A 16704-nucleotide genomic window follows, 5' to 3' on the forward strand; every position below is an offset into this window, starting at 1 on the left:
TTCCTCTCATACCCGCTATAACCACATTCATACCCCTCATACCCACTATAACCACATTCATACCCCTCATACCCACTATAACCACATTCATACCCCTCATACCCGCTATAACCACATTCATACCCCTCATACCCACTATAACCACATTCATACCCCTCATACCCACTATAACCACATTCATACCCCTCATACCCACTATAACTACATTCATACCCCTCATACCCACTATACTCACATTCATTCCCCTCATACCCACTATAACCACATTCATTCCCCTCATACCCACATTCATACCCCTCATACCCACTATAACCACATTCATACCCCTCATACCCACTATAACCACATTCATTCCCCTCATACCCACATTCATTCCCCTCATACCCACTATAACTACATTCATTCCCCTCATACCCGCTATAACCACATTCATTCCTCTCATACCCGCTATAACCACATTCATACCCCTCATACCCACTATAACCACATTCATACCCCTCATACCCACTATAACCACATTCATACCCCTCATACCCGCTATAACCACATTCATACCCCTCATACCCACATGACATTTTTTATTTTTGCCATCTTAGTTTTCCAGAATAATTTCCTGCTCTGGCTAAGACATTTTTCCAAGCTCCTCTATAGGCGGCAAAGTGTAAGAAAAAATCATTGCTAAAAGGCTGTAATAAGGTGAAGATACCTTGTAAAGTATAGAGAAGTACAGTACAGGGTCCAACATGGCTGCAGCTTACAGCTCTGTGTCCTGATAGGTGAAGGAGCATCATGTGACCTACTGAGATACAAGAGAATGAATCCAATCTAGGTCACTCAGTCAGCTCTGAACTATCAGCCAGGAGAATCTGATCAATCAGCTGTGTATGACTGAGCTCGGCAGTGACACCTGTGAATGTGTGAGGGAGCAGAAAAGCAGTAAGGGTGCAGGCTGTATATACAGTGAGGATACAGGAGCCAGGGATGGCAACAAGACTGGAGCTCTGGGCTAACAAGATGGCTACACTACAGGTGAGCTGGATGAACGTACTGTCTCACTCTCTTTCACACACGGGCAGTTTATAGGCAGTGTTATTTCATAGTTATTTTTTCTTAGGGTACGTTCACATGTACCGGATCCGCAGCAGATTTCTCGCTGCAAATTCGCAGCAAGACACCCTAGGGATCCCTGCCCAGTAGACTCTATGGGCTAGCCAAACTCACAGGTCAGGATGCACATCCCGCTGCGACTTTGTCCGCAGCCCGTCCTGTTAACCCCCCGGCCGCCGGAGCCTATACATCATCTGGTCCCCGCTCCGGCTTGCTTCGGGGGTTCACGGCACGTCCCGCTCGGCCAATCAGTCCGCTGCCCCGCAGCAGTGCACTGATTGACTGAGCAGGACGTGAAGACACCAGGAGCCCTGAAGCAAGCCAGAGCGGGGACCAGGTGATATATAGGCTCCGGCGGCCGGGGGGTTAACAGGGCGGGCTGCGGACAAACTTGCAGCAGGATGTGCATCCCGCTGCGAGTTTGTCTGCCCATAGAGTTTGCTAGGCAGGCGAGAAATCTGCTGCGGATCCGGTACATGTGAACGTACCCTTAATGTGTATATTCTAGGATGTGCGGTGTTTTATTGACTTTCATTTTCCAGCATGGGTGACTAAAAAGCAGATGGCAGTGTGACAGTGATAAAGCTGGAGATGCTGGACGGGACTCTCTGTCGCCCCCTGGCTGCTGGGCTGGACTCTCTGTCGCCCCCTGGCTGCTGGGCTGGACTCTCTGTCGCCCCCTGGCTGCTGGGCTGGACTCTCTGTCGCCCCCTGGCTGCTGGGCTGGACTCTCTGTCGCCCCCTGGCTGCTGGGCTGGACTCTCTGTCGCCCCCTGGCTGCTGGGCTGGGCTCTCTGTCGCCCCCTGGCTGCTGGGCTGGAATGGACTCTGTGTCGCCCCCTGGCTGCTGGGCTGGAATGGACTCTGTGTCGCCCCCTGGCTGCTGGGCTGGAATGGACTCTGTGTCGCCCCCTGGCTGTAGTTCTTTTTGAACTTATCTTTGCCAGGACAGTTAATCACTGTTAATTAGTCACTTTAAAGATTAGCTCATTTGGAACTGATCATTCATGAATTAACCATCACTACTGCATAGAGAACATGTTATAGGAGCTGTTACACACCAACTGCATCAAAGAAGTGGAGACCTTCTATACAGCTAGAAAAAAGGGGGGTTAATCCTTGGATGGCCCTGCTATGATGAAGAACAGGACTGTTGGGCAGCTGTGTCACTGGTAAGAACTGCGTCCCTCCTGCTCTCTGCATGAATTATCTCCCGGCTGACTTGTAGCATAGAGCAGTGTCAGACATTACACCCACCTTAGCTTTTAACTTTGTGCACCAGTGCTGGGTGCCAGGAACAGATCTAAGTATGCAGAGCTGACTGCTTTCAGAATACCGCCCCCTGCAGGCGGGGAGGAGCCCTGCCGGAGGCAACGTGCTATCTGCTTCCCTATCGTGTTGCCCTTGAGTGCCGCAGATTACACAGAGGCTGGCACACTGCTTGGGGAGGGCGCTGAACACACTGTTAGGAGGCCGGGGCTGCTGCCCTTTTAGTTAAGCTTAACTGAATGACAGAAACAGGAAAGATTCTGCCGCCCTCTGCAGGCCCACATAATCTGCCGCCTGAGGCAGAATCCTCATTTCACCTCATGGCAGATGCGGCCCTGAGTATAGTACAGGCATTATACTGTGTAAACATTCTCATAGTGGTACAGTGTATTGCTGCTCAGTGAGTATATGCCTTTGTAATCTTCTCACGTATCATGGGCAAGACTAGAGAAACGAGATGAGGACTTAGTGATAAGGGTATGGGCATCGGCCATTGGCCTGTAGGTGGTGACACAGAGCCTGCTGAGGGAAAATGAGAACACCACTTATGCAGGATCCCCAGCCACTGCTCCCAGTTAGCAGGGATGGACACTACATCACTATTGAATCCCCAGCAGCACAAGCAGGAGTTGACTTGGAGGGCGGATAACACTTGTATTGTTTTTTCACCACCCAGTCTTCCACAATTCTGCACCAGGAACTCTCAGGTCCCTTCTCTGAATCTGAAATAATGTTTCAGGAGGAATTGGAGCAAATTGTGTGCACTAATGCACTAAGCGCTCACCGCCCGCTGTCTCAGGATAGTGATGAGGGTGGGAACCGGCAAGTAGTGCTGGTCAGTGAGGTTGCTCTTAGGTCAGCAAGTAAGGGGGATTAAAGGGGTTATCCAGCGCTACAAAAACATGGCCACTTTTCCCCTACTGTTGTCTGCAGTTTGGGTGGGGTTTTGAAACTGAGTTCCATTAAAGTAAATGGAGCTTAATTGCAAACTGCACAGAGAGGCAAACCCTACCCTTAGCAAATTTTTTACATTTTTTTCATATGTAATAGTCCAAAAACATGCTAAAAAAATCCTCACCAGGCTCTCACCCACATTTATAAGGAGGGTCACACCAGGCTCTAGCCACAAAGTCGAGACACTTTTGATCCTTCACATTCATTTGCTCTCTCAGATATTTGTTAAAGCATTGAAAGTGTCCTAATTCAAATTCCAGGGCCTCTTAAAGGGGTACTTTGGTATTAGAATATTGATTTGTAAATAAACGATCACCCCAAAATATATATCTTTCTAATATATCACCAATAGGACTGCGTAGGCTTCAACGGCTTTTCACTGCTCCGCCACTGACAAGAAATGGAAAATAGAAGAATTACAAATGTTGTATTGACCCGCAAGTCCTCCATCTCCTCCACCAAAACACATCATCATGTGATGACATGGATATTGTCTCTGAGCTCCACGTTCACCTAGCAGGCATGTGAATAGGCAGGTCCTAATTGTCCTACTAAACCTCAAAATCAGTTCCAATGTCAATTTAAATTTCAAGTTCAATTCCAATTTTTTTTATTTTTTTTTTTACTATTACAGTTCTGATTTCTGAAATATACCCTGGTTTGCCAGAGCTGCCCTATGCTGGAGCAGTTTGCAATAGAAATGTTGTTTTTTTTTTTCTATTTCAATTTCAAATTTATTTTGAGGATCACCACCAGGCTGTTGCTCAAAATTTTTTACAGTATGTGCATAACCGCCGAGCAACGATGTAAATGAGCGCCGGTCTGCTAGATCGGCGCTCGTTTATTGGGCCTATTCAACGGCCCCGATGATTGTTAAGCCAGGGCTGCAGCAATACATTACCTGTCCGGGCTTTTTCTGCGCTCCGTCTTCCTCCCCGGGTCCCGCGGCAAAATATCAGCTTTAGTGCTGCCTGACTGAGCTGTCAGACCGCTCAGCCAATCACTGGCCGCGGCTCAGTCAGGCCGCTCGGGAGCTGCTGATGCTGTGCCGCGGGACTCGGGGAGGAAGACGGAACACAGGAGAAGCCCGAACAGGTAATGTATGCTGCGCTTCTCAAATCATCGGTTGCCCACCGCGCACCACTATTCCACCGTAGCGATGCGTGGTGGGTGACCGATGATTTTAGGCCTGGCCCTAATTAAACGATCAGCCGATGACACGATCATCGGCTGATCGTTTTTTCTATTCCACCGAGCGATAATCGGCCCTTCTGTATGTGTAATGAAGGGTGTATGGGAGTGCCTCTTTCCTTTAGATTTTTTGCAGCCCTTGTACTTGGGGTATAGGCTTGATGAGTCTTATCACTACATCCTCCTAAATTTAAACAGGATGGGTCTGACCATGTCACACACCCGCACAGTAAAAATTACTGGTGGGTCTACTTTGATTTCCCCCTTGCCTAAGGCATCTGTGAGAGACAGGTGCGAGATTGGAAAGCTTTTAAAGGGTGTAGGAGGATTTTTTTTTTTCCTTTTCATTTTTGGTTTCTCTACAAGAAAAAGTACACGAAAGAGTGTTTCCTAACTTTTTTTCACTTAAAATTGGACTTTCTCTTGGGTTGGGTGTGCATTATTGTCTGTAAAAGTGACATAATACAGGGACCTGAGAGTCTTCGTTGCATCCATTCATGCTCCCCTTGCCATTCCAATTCCATTTTTATGGTGTTTCCATCACTTTCTGAGGTTTTTAGGCGCACCTGACACCCTCCCCTCTGCCGACTTGGAGGTCCCTGACAAAATGCTCAAGTCTCCCATTGACTGTAATGGGGTTCATTATTTGAATTTAGTATTCAAGCAAAAAAAACAGCTATGTAGTTTTTTGGGACCATGGCCAAGTGACTGGCACTTGTAACATGTACCTCTTGCTAGCTCTGTAACCTGTAATTCAAACAAGTGTCACAGCTTAAAACAATTGCCATTAGAATCCTATTTGCCTCACCGTTTCCTTACTCACTGCTGCCGCAGGAAAAGTAGCAGAACATAGAGAAGGGAAACTGCCCAAACCAAACTGACTACTTTCTTACCAAAGCATTGACAAGATGGTGGCATTTCCTGTCCTCACAGCCCTGCAGGCACAGCTGACATTTCTGTCCATGCCAGGAACTGTCCAGAACATGAGAGGTTTTCTATGGGGTTTTTCTTCTGCTCTGGACAGTTCCTGACATGGACAGAGGTGGCAGCAGAGAGCACTGTGTCAGACTGGAAAGAATACACCACTTCCTGCAGGACATACTGAAGCTGATAAGCACTGGAAGACTAGATTTTTGAATAGAAGTAAATTACTAATCTATTTAACTTTTTAATACCAGTTGATTTGAACGAGTGCCGAGCCGAGGACGGCGCCATCTTGGACGCGTCCCCGGCCGGCATCAGTTCCGGGAGCGATCTCCCCCACTAGACCCCAGGGAAACGTTGCCTCCGGTAATCGGAGGCAGCTGTTAACTTTGACAGCTGCCTCCGATTAGCTAATTAGCGGGCACGGCGATCAGACCGTGCCCGCTAATAGCGGCGGTCCCGGGCTACACGCGGCACCCGGGATCGCTGCACTTCAAAGCGGGGCCGCCGCGCGGCCCCGCTTTGAAGTGCAAGTGAGGACATATGACGTACGCATACGTCCTATGTCCTTAAGAGGTTAAAAAAAAAAAAAGCATTTAATTTTCAATTTCACCATACATATAATTTTTTTTCCAGTTTCGCAGCTTGCTTTTATACAAAAATTAAGTTTCTCATTGCTAAGTACAATTAGTGATGCGAAAAATAAGGGCCAATGTGGGTCTGTAGGTAAAAAAATACAAGCACTATGGCCTTTTGTACACGAGGAGGAAAAGACGAAGGTGCAAAAATGAAAATTGGCTCAGACCTTAAGGGGTTAAAGTTATTTCTATCATCTTTATTACTAAACACTACACTGCTTAACCCCTCAATGACCTGTAAAGCACTGGCTTCACAGACGGGGAGGATAGGCTTTTAGCATTGTTTGATTTTTAATTATTTTGCCTTTTTTCTCCATGACATAAATATTTGATACAATAGAAAAATATTTGGTCGAGAAACCTTTGTTTGCCATTACAGAGCTTAGACATTTCCTGTAGCCCTTGACTAGATTTGCAGACACTGCAGCAGGGATTTTTTTTCCCACTGCTCTGTACAGATCATCTGCAGAGCTTTCAGGTTTCAAGGCTGTTACTGAGCAACATTGACTTTCAGCTACGACCAAAGATTTTTTCATTAGGTTTAGGTGCGGAGACTGGCTAGGCTACTCCATGACCTTGAAATGCTTCTTACGAAGTGACTCCTTAGTGTGTTTTGGGTCATAGTCATGCTGGAAGACCCAACCATGACCCACCTTTAAAGCTCTTTAATGCTACATTAATTGTATTACAGTGTTAACCGTCTATGGAACGATGTGGAGACCAAGCGAGCGCCGACCTGTGAGCAGCAGATCGTCAACAGGCTGATCGTTGGTGTTTCAGCCTGTTGAAAGACAATGATCAGCCGATTGCCAATGTCGGCTGATCGTTGTATTGTATTACACAAAGCGATTATCAGCCGTAACGGTCGGTATTAGCCGAATATGGCCGATAAACGCTTCGTGTAATAGGGCCTTGAGTTTAAAGTGTACCTCCAGTGCTTTCACTGTGATTCAAGTGGTTTCACTGTATTTGGTGAGGCGCTCGAAGATTGTTGCTAGATTCAATACATAAATGATGTGCACAGTGCTCCATTTTATTAGTTTTTAGTTTAAAGCACAGGAGGCACACTTTAAAGTGTCCCTGTTTAAAAAATAAAAAAAAAAATTGACATGTCATAGAGAGGCGTTAAAAGTTTTGATCAGTCCTGGTCTGAGTATTCAGACCCTTACCGATCGGGAGAACAAGCCGGGATAAGGCTATGCTGCAGCCGGTCCACTCTCCACTCCAAGTTAGAAAAAACAGTCCGGCTTATAATAGAGCTCTATGGAGCTCGACTGGTTTTTTTTCTAACTCAGAGCGGGAGGATGTGCTTCTGGCTCGTTCTTCTTATCAGTACGGGTCTGAACACTCAATCACATAATATAATAAATTCATAGAGGAAGTGTGCACCACGCTATGTGCCGGCATTATAAATAACGAATAATAAATACAAATGGTACATAAATGCATAAAGTGACTAAGTGCAGCAAGTGCAATGGTAAAGGTACACATTTAGTAGAAGAGCACAATAAAAGCAGGTGCAATGAACAACCTCACCAATGGAACGTAATAAACCCAGTAAAAACCCTGACCATATGCTTCAAATTTTAAATGACAAAATTTATGAAGAAAATACCTTGGGGGAGATTTATCAAACTGGTGTAAAGTGTAATTGTCTTAGTTGCCCCTAGCAACCAATCAAATTACACCGTTCATTCCGCACAGATTCTTTGAAAAATGAAGGCGGAATCTGACTGGTTGCTAGGGGCAACTAAGACAATTCTACTTTACACCAGTTTGATGAATTACCCCCATTGGCTTCATTACTTTTATAATATACCATATACATTAAAGTGGAACTGTCAGCAGGTTTAGGCAAATCTAACCTGCTGATATGTCCCTATTGTACAGGGGGCACCGAGGATGGACACTATGGGGGACATTTATTAAGGAGTCTAATGTGTGTAACTATTCTAATGGGGATTGGTGTGTATTTTTTTCCAATATCTTGTGACTGATTTATTAAAATGTAGCACTGCCATAGTGAATGTATCTTAAGTAAAAAGTCGCAAAAAAAGTTGCAAAAATTGCGCAATTATATTCACCTGGTACTGACCAGACGTAAGCCTGCACCTGTTTGTGCCACTTTTTAGAAAGTCGCAAATGATAAATTGGGCGCTAATCCCGGATTATGGGAACTTTTGGGTGAATACAGGCAGATTAAAAAAAAGTCTAAAATATACAGTATTCACCCGTCGAATACTGGTTCATAAATAGAACTAAGACCAGAAATGGGCGAAAAATCCAATTATTCACCTTTAAAATAGGCGCAAAACCCTTAAATTTCCCCCTATGTCTGTTACTTTTCTCCTTGGCGCTGTGCCGGTGCATTTAGTAGTTTGCTCCACAATCTGGTAAGACCATTAGGAGCATTGCCCACCCTCATAGTGCTCATCCGGCCTACCCACAGCTGCCGCACTCCATTCATTATAAAGGGGAGGGCTGGATGGGCGCAATGGGTGTAGGCAGTGCTCCTAACTGGTGCCCCAGCGCTCATAACCATCTCACCTGACTACTAACTGCACCAGAACGGCACTGATGAGGAAGGCAAGAGACATGCCTTCCTCCCTGGCGACTCCTGTGCAATATATAATCATTTTAAGGCTATGTTCACACAACATATTTTTTATGAAAAGAATGTTTTAATTACAAACAGCATACTTGTCATAGAAAAATGTGTTGCATTTAAATTAATTTCAACAACGGCCATTGTTCACACAGTGTATTGAACAACGTCCATTGTTTGGTATGGACGTGGAAATAATTGAAGTGTCAATTACCTCAGGACGTTGTGCATTGAAAGCAATGCAATTTCCAGTGCAACAATGGCCATTGTTTGACACATTGTGTGAACATAGCCTAAAAGTATAACAAAATTTCCCCTAACATAAGTTCAAATGATCCCCTTTTTTCATTTTTTCAAATTAAAAAATCGACATGGTGAATGGCATAAACAAAACATAAAACCAAATCCCATAATTTTTGGTTATATCATATATCAGATACCATAAAGTAAAATGTCCCATCTATACCAAGCTGGCACCGATAATAACTGTAGATCACAGCACCAAAAATATATTGTACTGTAAAAAATGTAAAAGTAAAAGTCAGAATATGGCAGTAATAAACTTAGGTTTTTTTTCTAATTCAGTAAAATTTAATTAGTAAAAATTATATAACTTTAATATGATTGTAATGTTTCTGACCTGCAGAATAAATATAACAAAAAAATAGCGACCTTACAATAATGGCTGGAGAGATGGATGTACTGTAGCCCTAAGGCTTCCTGGAAAACAGGGATAAAGCCATCAATGTTTTCCAGACAGCCCTAGGGTTACATACATCCTCTCCAGCCATCATGTCTGGGCCCAGGTGGAAAAAGATAAAGGACAAGAGGGCCCTAAGGATAGCAACCCCCACGCTGTCCCTGACTACTTGCAGAGCAGGTCATAAATGACCATCCACAACTGGGTGACAGTCCCTGCTCTAAAATAGGTGCAAGAAGATGGACAGGCAGACAAATCACGGACAAAAAGACAGGCAAAAGACAAGACACAGAATGGAAAGGTAAGATAGGCCGGGTCAGAAACAGAGGTACAATGGCAACAGACAAAGGCAAAGTCACAAAAACAGGCAGAGGATAAGAACCAAGAAGTCAGTGAGGAACAAAGTCAGTAAGAGAACGGGTGGTCAGAAACAAGCGGAGGTCAGGATACCACTGAAGACAAGACAAACCATATGATCAAGCTGAACAAAGCTATAAAAAACAATGACTGGAGGAATCAGAGAACCCTGTAAGGGAAACAAAGTCCTAAACTCAAGGCTCAAGGCTCATAGGTCCAGGCCAAGAAAATGCAGAAGGACAGAGGAGGAGAGACCTGTCCATTACAGCACAGCAGAGACAATTAGTGACAAGGCAACAGCAAAGGTAAGTGCCAGGAGAACTGGAAAATATGGAATGGACAACTGAAGCAAAGAACATAGAAAAAACAGGAGCAAGATTTAAAGGAGAAGTCCGGCCAAAATGTATTTTTTATATGTTATTACTGATGGAAAGTTATACAATTTTCTAATGTACATTAATTATGGTAAATGCTCATATACTGCTATTTCCCTTAATTTAGTGTATCAGGAAGTGTTAGAATTATCTCTGAAGCAGTGATGTCACGACGAATGGTGTAATTCCAATGGAGTGTCCAGCAGGGGGCGCTCTATATATAGAAGTCAATGAGTACCATTGACTTCTATATATAGTGCGCCCCTGCTGGACACTCATTGGAATTACAATGGATGTGTATGTAAATGTAAAATACAGTGTTTTTGATTGAATACATTTATGAAATACTTTGGGGAGCAAGTGTCCTTGCTCCCCAAAGTATTCCATAAATGTAAGCAATCAGTACATTACAGTAAGCCCGGCGAACCGCCTCCGCCCACCCGCCGCTGCCGCCACTACCGAACGCCAGCTGCTCTGGACTACACTCAACTACTACTCTCCCCACCTGCTCATAGCATGTGCAGGTGATGGGAGGTGTAGTAGCCGGTTATATCTCCGAGATCACCGCCGCCGCTGCTGATGCAGCGCAGGGGAGCCGCTCATCACTGCAGCCATCATCCCCCTCCTGCTGCTTCCTTACTCTATCTGATGGCTGACTCCCCGCCCGGCCGCCGGCACATGTGATCGGAGAGCGGCAGCCGTGTGGGGAGTCAGCCATCAGATAGTGTAAGGAAGCAGGAGGAGAGGGGAGCGGAGGGGGATGATGGCTGCAGTAATGAGCGGCTCCCCTGTGCGGCATCAACTACTACTCTCCCCACCTGCTCATAGCATGCGCAGGTGAGGGGAGAGTAGTAGCCGGGTTATATCTCCGAGATCGCCGCCGCCGCTGATGCTGCCGTGCAGGGGAGCCGCTCATCACTGCAGCCATCATCCCCCTCCTCCCCCCTCCTGCTGCTTTCTTACACTATCTGATGGCTGACTCCCCGCCCGACTGCCGCTCTCTGATCACACTTGCCGACGGCCGGGCGGCATCAGATAGAGTAAGGAAGCAGCAGGAGGGGGATGATGGCTGCAGTGATGAGCGGCTCCCCTGCGCGGCATCAGCGGCGGCGGCGATCTCGGAGATATAACCCGGCTACTACACCTCTCATCACCTGCGCATGCTATGAGCAGGTGGGGAGAGTAGTAGTTGAGTGTAGTCCAGAGCGGCGGGCGTTCGGTAGTGGCGGCAGCGGCGGGTGGGCGGCGGCGGTTCGGCGGGCTTACTGTTATGTACCGATTGCTTACATTTATGGAATACGTTGGGGAGGAAGGACACTTGCTCCCCAAAGTATTTCATAAATGTATTCAATCAAAAACACTGTATTTTACATTTACATACACATCCATTGTAATTCCAATGGAGTGTCCAGCAGGGGCCACTATATATAGAAGTCAATGGTACTCATTGACTTCTATATATAGAGCGCCCCCTGCTGGACACTCCATAGGACTTACACCATTAGTCGTGACGTCACTGCTTCAGAAATAATTCTAACACTTCCTGATACACTAAATTAAGGGAAATAGCAGTATATGAGCATTTACCATAATTAATGTACATTAGAAAATTGTATAACTTTCCATCAGTAATAACATAAAAAATTTATTTTGGCCGGACTTCTCCTTTAAGGACAAAAGTGTAATCAAAACTTCACCCTAGAGGGTGGCATCAAGCACAGTCATAACACATCGGGAGTAAAAATGGAACCCCTCAAAATCACTTTTAGTCTATTTTCACCCCAAATTATAAGGTTGTCTTTAGGGTGCCTTCCCACCTACCGGATTCACAGCGGATCTCACTTCTGCGGATTCGAAGCGAGAACCGCTGTGGATCTGGTATCAATTCACCCCTATGATAGCACATATTCGCAGCGGGATTGACATCCCGCTGTGAATATGTGCTTTAACTCCCTGGTGCCCACAGCCCCGCCGTCGCATCCCCCATCCCCGGCGGCGGCACATCCCCCCCATCCCGGCCACATCCCCCCATCAGCCCATCTCCGGCCCGCCGCCGCGAGCATACATTACCTGCTCGGCGGCTCGGCGGCACGGCTGCAGTGAGACTCCCGGCTCCGGTCCCGCTCAGCTGATCTGAGCGGGAGCGGAGCCGGGAGCCTCACTGCAGCCACGCCGCCGAGCAGGTACTGTATGCTCTCGGCGGCAGGATGCAGGCGGCGGTGGGCTGATGGGGGGATGTGGCCTGGATGGGGGGGATGCGCCGGGGATGCGGGCACCAGGGAGTTAAAGCGTTAATCCCGCTGCGAATATGTGCTATCATAGGGATGAATTGATACCGGATCCGCAGCGGTTCTCGCGTCGAATCTGCTGAAGTGAGATCCGCTGTGAATCCGGTAGGTGTGAAGGCACCCTTAAGAAGTATTATTGGTTCTGCAGATACACAAGGCCTCATATGGTGATTTATGCAAAATAGGTGATAAAGCCCAAAGGCCTTTCCCCTGGGCTGCAAAAAAACAGCAATGGTCAAACGTCATGACTGCCCGAACATCTCTTGGGTTTATCCCTTAATCTGCATAAAACTTCTCGAGCTTCTAAACTAAACTTCTAAATCTTACGTTGGGGGTAAGGATGGTCCGAACCTGCTGAGGTTCGGGTTCGTATGAACCCGAACGCTCGGCATCAGAGTCCCGCTGTCTGGCCGCTCCGTGCAGCGGGTGGATACAGCGGGAGGATCGCCTGGAAAACTGGGATATAGCCTATGGCTATGCGGTCCTCCCGCTGTATCCAGGCTCTCCACGGAGCGGGCAGACAGCGGGAATCATTACCGAGAGTTCGGGTTCGTACAAACCTGAACCTCGGCAGGTTTGGACCATCTCTAGTTGGGGGGACAGATTGAAGAAATGGCTGCTGGCAGGTCTGCTTTAAGGAACTAAGCTCAGGAACCAATGGCATAGATTTTTTTTTATTGTGAACTTTGTATAAATTTCTATAATCAACACAAGTTCTCATGGAGCCAACTTTCCTCTTATGAATAACTTAGTTGCACCTCTTGGTGTTGGAAGAACGAACAAACCTTTTACCTGAATTATTATCTTGGTAGTTTTTTTTAAAGGCTAAAGTGGTATTTCTGCTCCAAGCAACAGTGGAGTCGGACAGTCACAAGGTCGAGGTTTTGGGATTCTTTTTGTCACATTAATTAGTAAATTATATATACAGAAAGTGATAGAAAATGCTTCACAATCTCGAACAACATTTAGTAAATGGACAGTGGAAAGAACCCAGTGGATAGCACACCTATTGATTTGAGTCCGCGTGGGGATAAAATAAGTAAGAAAGATAAAACTTCATGTCGATTAGGATACATGATTATTTCCGAGGTTTTATTTACATGATGAACCTGGCCAGAGCTCAGTGGTGACCCATCTACAATTTCCATAAAAATAGGGAACAGTCTCTTTTGAAATTATTACATTACATGCTAAAATACAATAAAATACAATGTCCATACAGTTTGTTTTCATAACGTACAGACAACGGCCGTTGCAAACAGTGGCCATTGTTGGCATTGACCTCAATGCAAATCATTGCATTAGGAAAACAACGGCCGTTCTATGCATTTTGTGTAAACATAGCCTAACATTACATTGCATTTTTTTTCTTCCTAACTTTAAGCTAATAAGTTCATTAATAACCTAACTATAATAACACTTGATGATAGAATCAATATTCATTACATAAATAAGGTATGACTGATATGGTCCCTCAGGTTATTGAGCACAGTAGCTTTGCGTATGTTTACAGGTATCTCAGCTACCAACAATTAATGTACTGTACACTGTCCTACCAGTTGTAGAAGACAATGCAAAACAATTTTGGGTGTGACAATGCCCTAAATGTAGCCAACTACCAATCCCATCATAGAGTCATCCCTAAGAGCCAAAAGCGACAGAGCTAAGTACTATTACCTATATTATATAGCTTAGAAGGTTAAAAGAAAAAAATAATTTCGTCAATCACTAGAATTCTATAGAAATACAGAAAACAAACACCTACCAATTACCTGAAACCTAATAACCTAATAACAAAGCTTGGTATTCATGTGGGAATTTTCCATTTGTAGAAAACATATACAAGGAGTTGAAAAATTTAAAAAATATATTGCATTTAGTCAGTACAAATGTAATGTTGTCTTATGTTGAAATTCTGATAATAACATTAGTATTGTCCTGATAAATAATAACACAAGTATATCTTTATGTTGCCTCCACACCATACATACAATTGTAAACACTTAGGGAGACCATGACCATGGTGTATGCCACGGAGAAGGCGCAGATTCTTACCTTCTCCATGGCGTACACCTGCCGTATCCCCCATTCGCCTAATGGGCGGGCAGAGGTGCGCGGCAAGGAGGGGACATTGCCTCCTCCCATGTCAGATTTGCTTGCTCAGGAGCAGGTATAGATTATTGCACCCACCATATGGCGTGTGCCTCTTAGTGAATCTGATGGGGTCGTTGAGACTTGTATGCTAGTCTTCATAAATGTCCCCCTTAGTTACCATCCGTACATATTTTATGGCGGTCACTAAGGATCTTTGGGCTAGGTCACTGCCACGGCAGCAGTCTAGTATCCCAGCGTTTTTCTTCCAGGAGCTTGGCTAAGGGTCTTCAGCACTAACTGCCAGGACCTGAGAAACCTCCTATCCTGGCAGTTTAACTCGTTACACACGATTATAAGGTGCTGGTGTGTTTCCATGGCAGCCAGGGTCCTGCTGGTGGCTTCCAGGTATCCTATATAGGTATGTTCTGGTATACATGTACAATATATTGCCTGTCAACATAATGCGTACAGCCATAATACACTGCACCATAGATATAACACTGCATCCCTTTTAGGACAACTTAATCCCTATCCCCACCATAACGTACAGTTACATTGTGGCCCCCACTCATTGACTCCTGACTGTTATCAGCATCTGAGGGCCACAGTAATAGCCGACAAGGAGCGATCTCTGTTGCTGACTATTTTAACTGACAATGACATTTAAATGTTATAAATGCCCATCAGTGGTCATTGAGTGGCCGGTTTGGCTTCCCAGTTTTCTGCCAAACCATAGAATGAAGTCTATAGGAGCAGCGGAGACGCTTGCGGACGCCGGCTGCGGGAGATTCCATAGTGTGCACATGCCCCCTGGCAGAATAGGAGCAAAATTCGAGCGGAATGCAAGCGGAATTCAAGCGGAATGTAAGCAGAATTCAAGCCCCCATTGACAGAATCAGCCAAAAGAATTGACATGTCCATGTTTAGACTGAGGAATCCATGCAGAGAAGTTTGTCCCCACTTGCAGCCGCGCGCATTTCCGCCCATCCCATACACTCCATTCTATGGTCGGGCAAATTTCTCCATCCGCCAAAAGAAATGACGGAATCCGCTGGAACTTCTCCACACGGATTCCTCAGTCTGAACATACCCTTTGGGCAGAAATCGTATGTGCGACAGAAATTCTGCTCTGAAATTCTGCAGTGTGAACAACAGAGCGGAATTCCCATTAAACACAATGGGACATTGCTCTGTTCATATTTTACAGGAGGAAAATCAAGCGGAATTTATGAGCAGATTCCTCTTTAATTCCTCACCTATTACTCAGTGTGCACATACCCTTAGCATGCGACAGTGGAAAAAGTAAAGAAAACGACAAAGGCAATAAAGCGCATATTGGTCTTGGTTTGGTGTGGGGATTTCGCTCAGAATTTCCGCCTGTTTTCCGCAGTTTGAATGTGCCCTAAATGTCTCTCAGGGGGTATGTGCACACTGAGTAATTCTGACGGAAACTCAGTTGCGGAATTCCTAGCTTGTGGCCGCTCGCGGATTGCAGCGGGTGCGTGCGTCTCCACCCGTGTCATAGACTTCATTCAATGCACGGGCGGATCTGCCCTCCGTCCAAAGAATGATCTTAATCCTTCTTTGGACGGATGAAAGAATCCGCCCGTGCATAAAATGGAGTCTATGACACGGGTGGAGACGCGCATGCCGTCCGCAGTCCGCGAGCGGCCGCAAGCTGAGAATTCTGCGACAAAGTTTCCGTCAGAATTACTCAGTGTGCACATACCCTGAGAGTTTAGTTCATACTATGCAACTAATCAAAGTAGAAAAACTTCAGGGGAAATTATGAAAAGTGACATAAAAGTTAAGAGATCACTCATAGCAATCAGGTTGCTATATATATATATATATATATATATATATATATATATATATATATATACATATGACCTTGCAACAATGGTGGATTCCTTGGCGCTCAAACCTCCAGGCACAGTCACTCCACTTCAATCAAGATGCAGAGATTTCCAGTATTTTTGCCAACCAGATGTGTTCTTTATTGCTACGCGTTTCAAGGGTTAACCACCCTCTTCATCAGGCATAATTAAGTACATTACACACTAGTATTTATACTAGTTTTAGTTTATGTATAAATACTAGTGTGTAATGTACTTAATTATGCCTGAAGAAGCGGGTGGTTAACCCTTGAAACGCGTAGCAATAAAGAACACATCTGGTTGGCAAAAATACTGGAAATCTC

At 45.4% G+C, this 16704-nt stretch overlaps 1 protein-coding gene across 1 annotated transcript in view; it reads right to left on the minus strand.

Moving 5' to 3' along the window:
• Positions 1-14496, minus strand: part of LOC138794697 (platelet binding protein GspB-like) — a 40930-nt gene extending 26434 nt beyond the window's left edge. Inside the window, exon 1 of the mRNA XM_069973510.1 lies at positions 14463-14496. Coding sequence (XP_069829611.1) covers positions 14463-14496 — 34 coding nt within the window. The remainder of the gene's footprint in view (positions 1-14462) is intronic.
• Between the last annotated feature and the right edge of the window lie 2208 nt (positions 14497-16704).

This window comes from Dendropsophus ebraccatus, chromosome 6 (assembly GCF_027789765.1).
Source record: "Dendropsophus ebraccatus isolate aDenEbr1 chromosome 6, aDenEbr1.pat, whole genome shotgun sequence".
Taxonomy (NCBI): domain Eukaryota; kingdom Metazoa; phylum Chordata; class Amphibia; order Anura; family Hylidae; genus Dendropsophus; species Dendropsophus ebraccatus.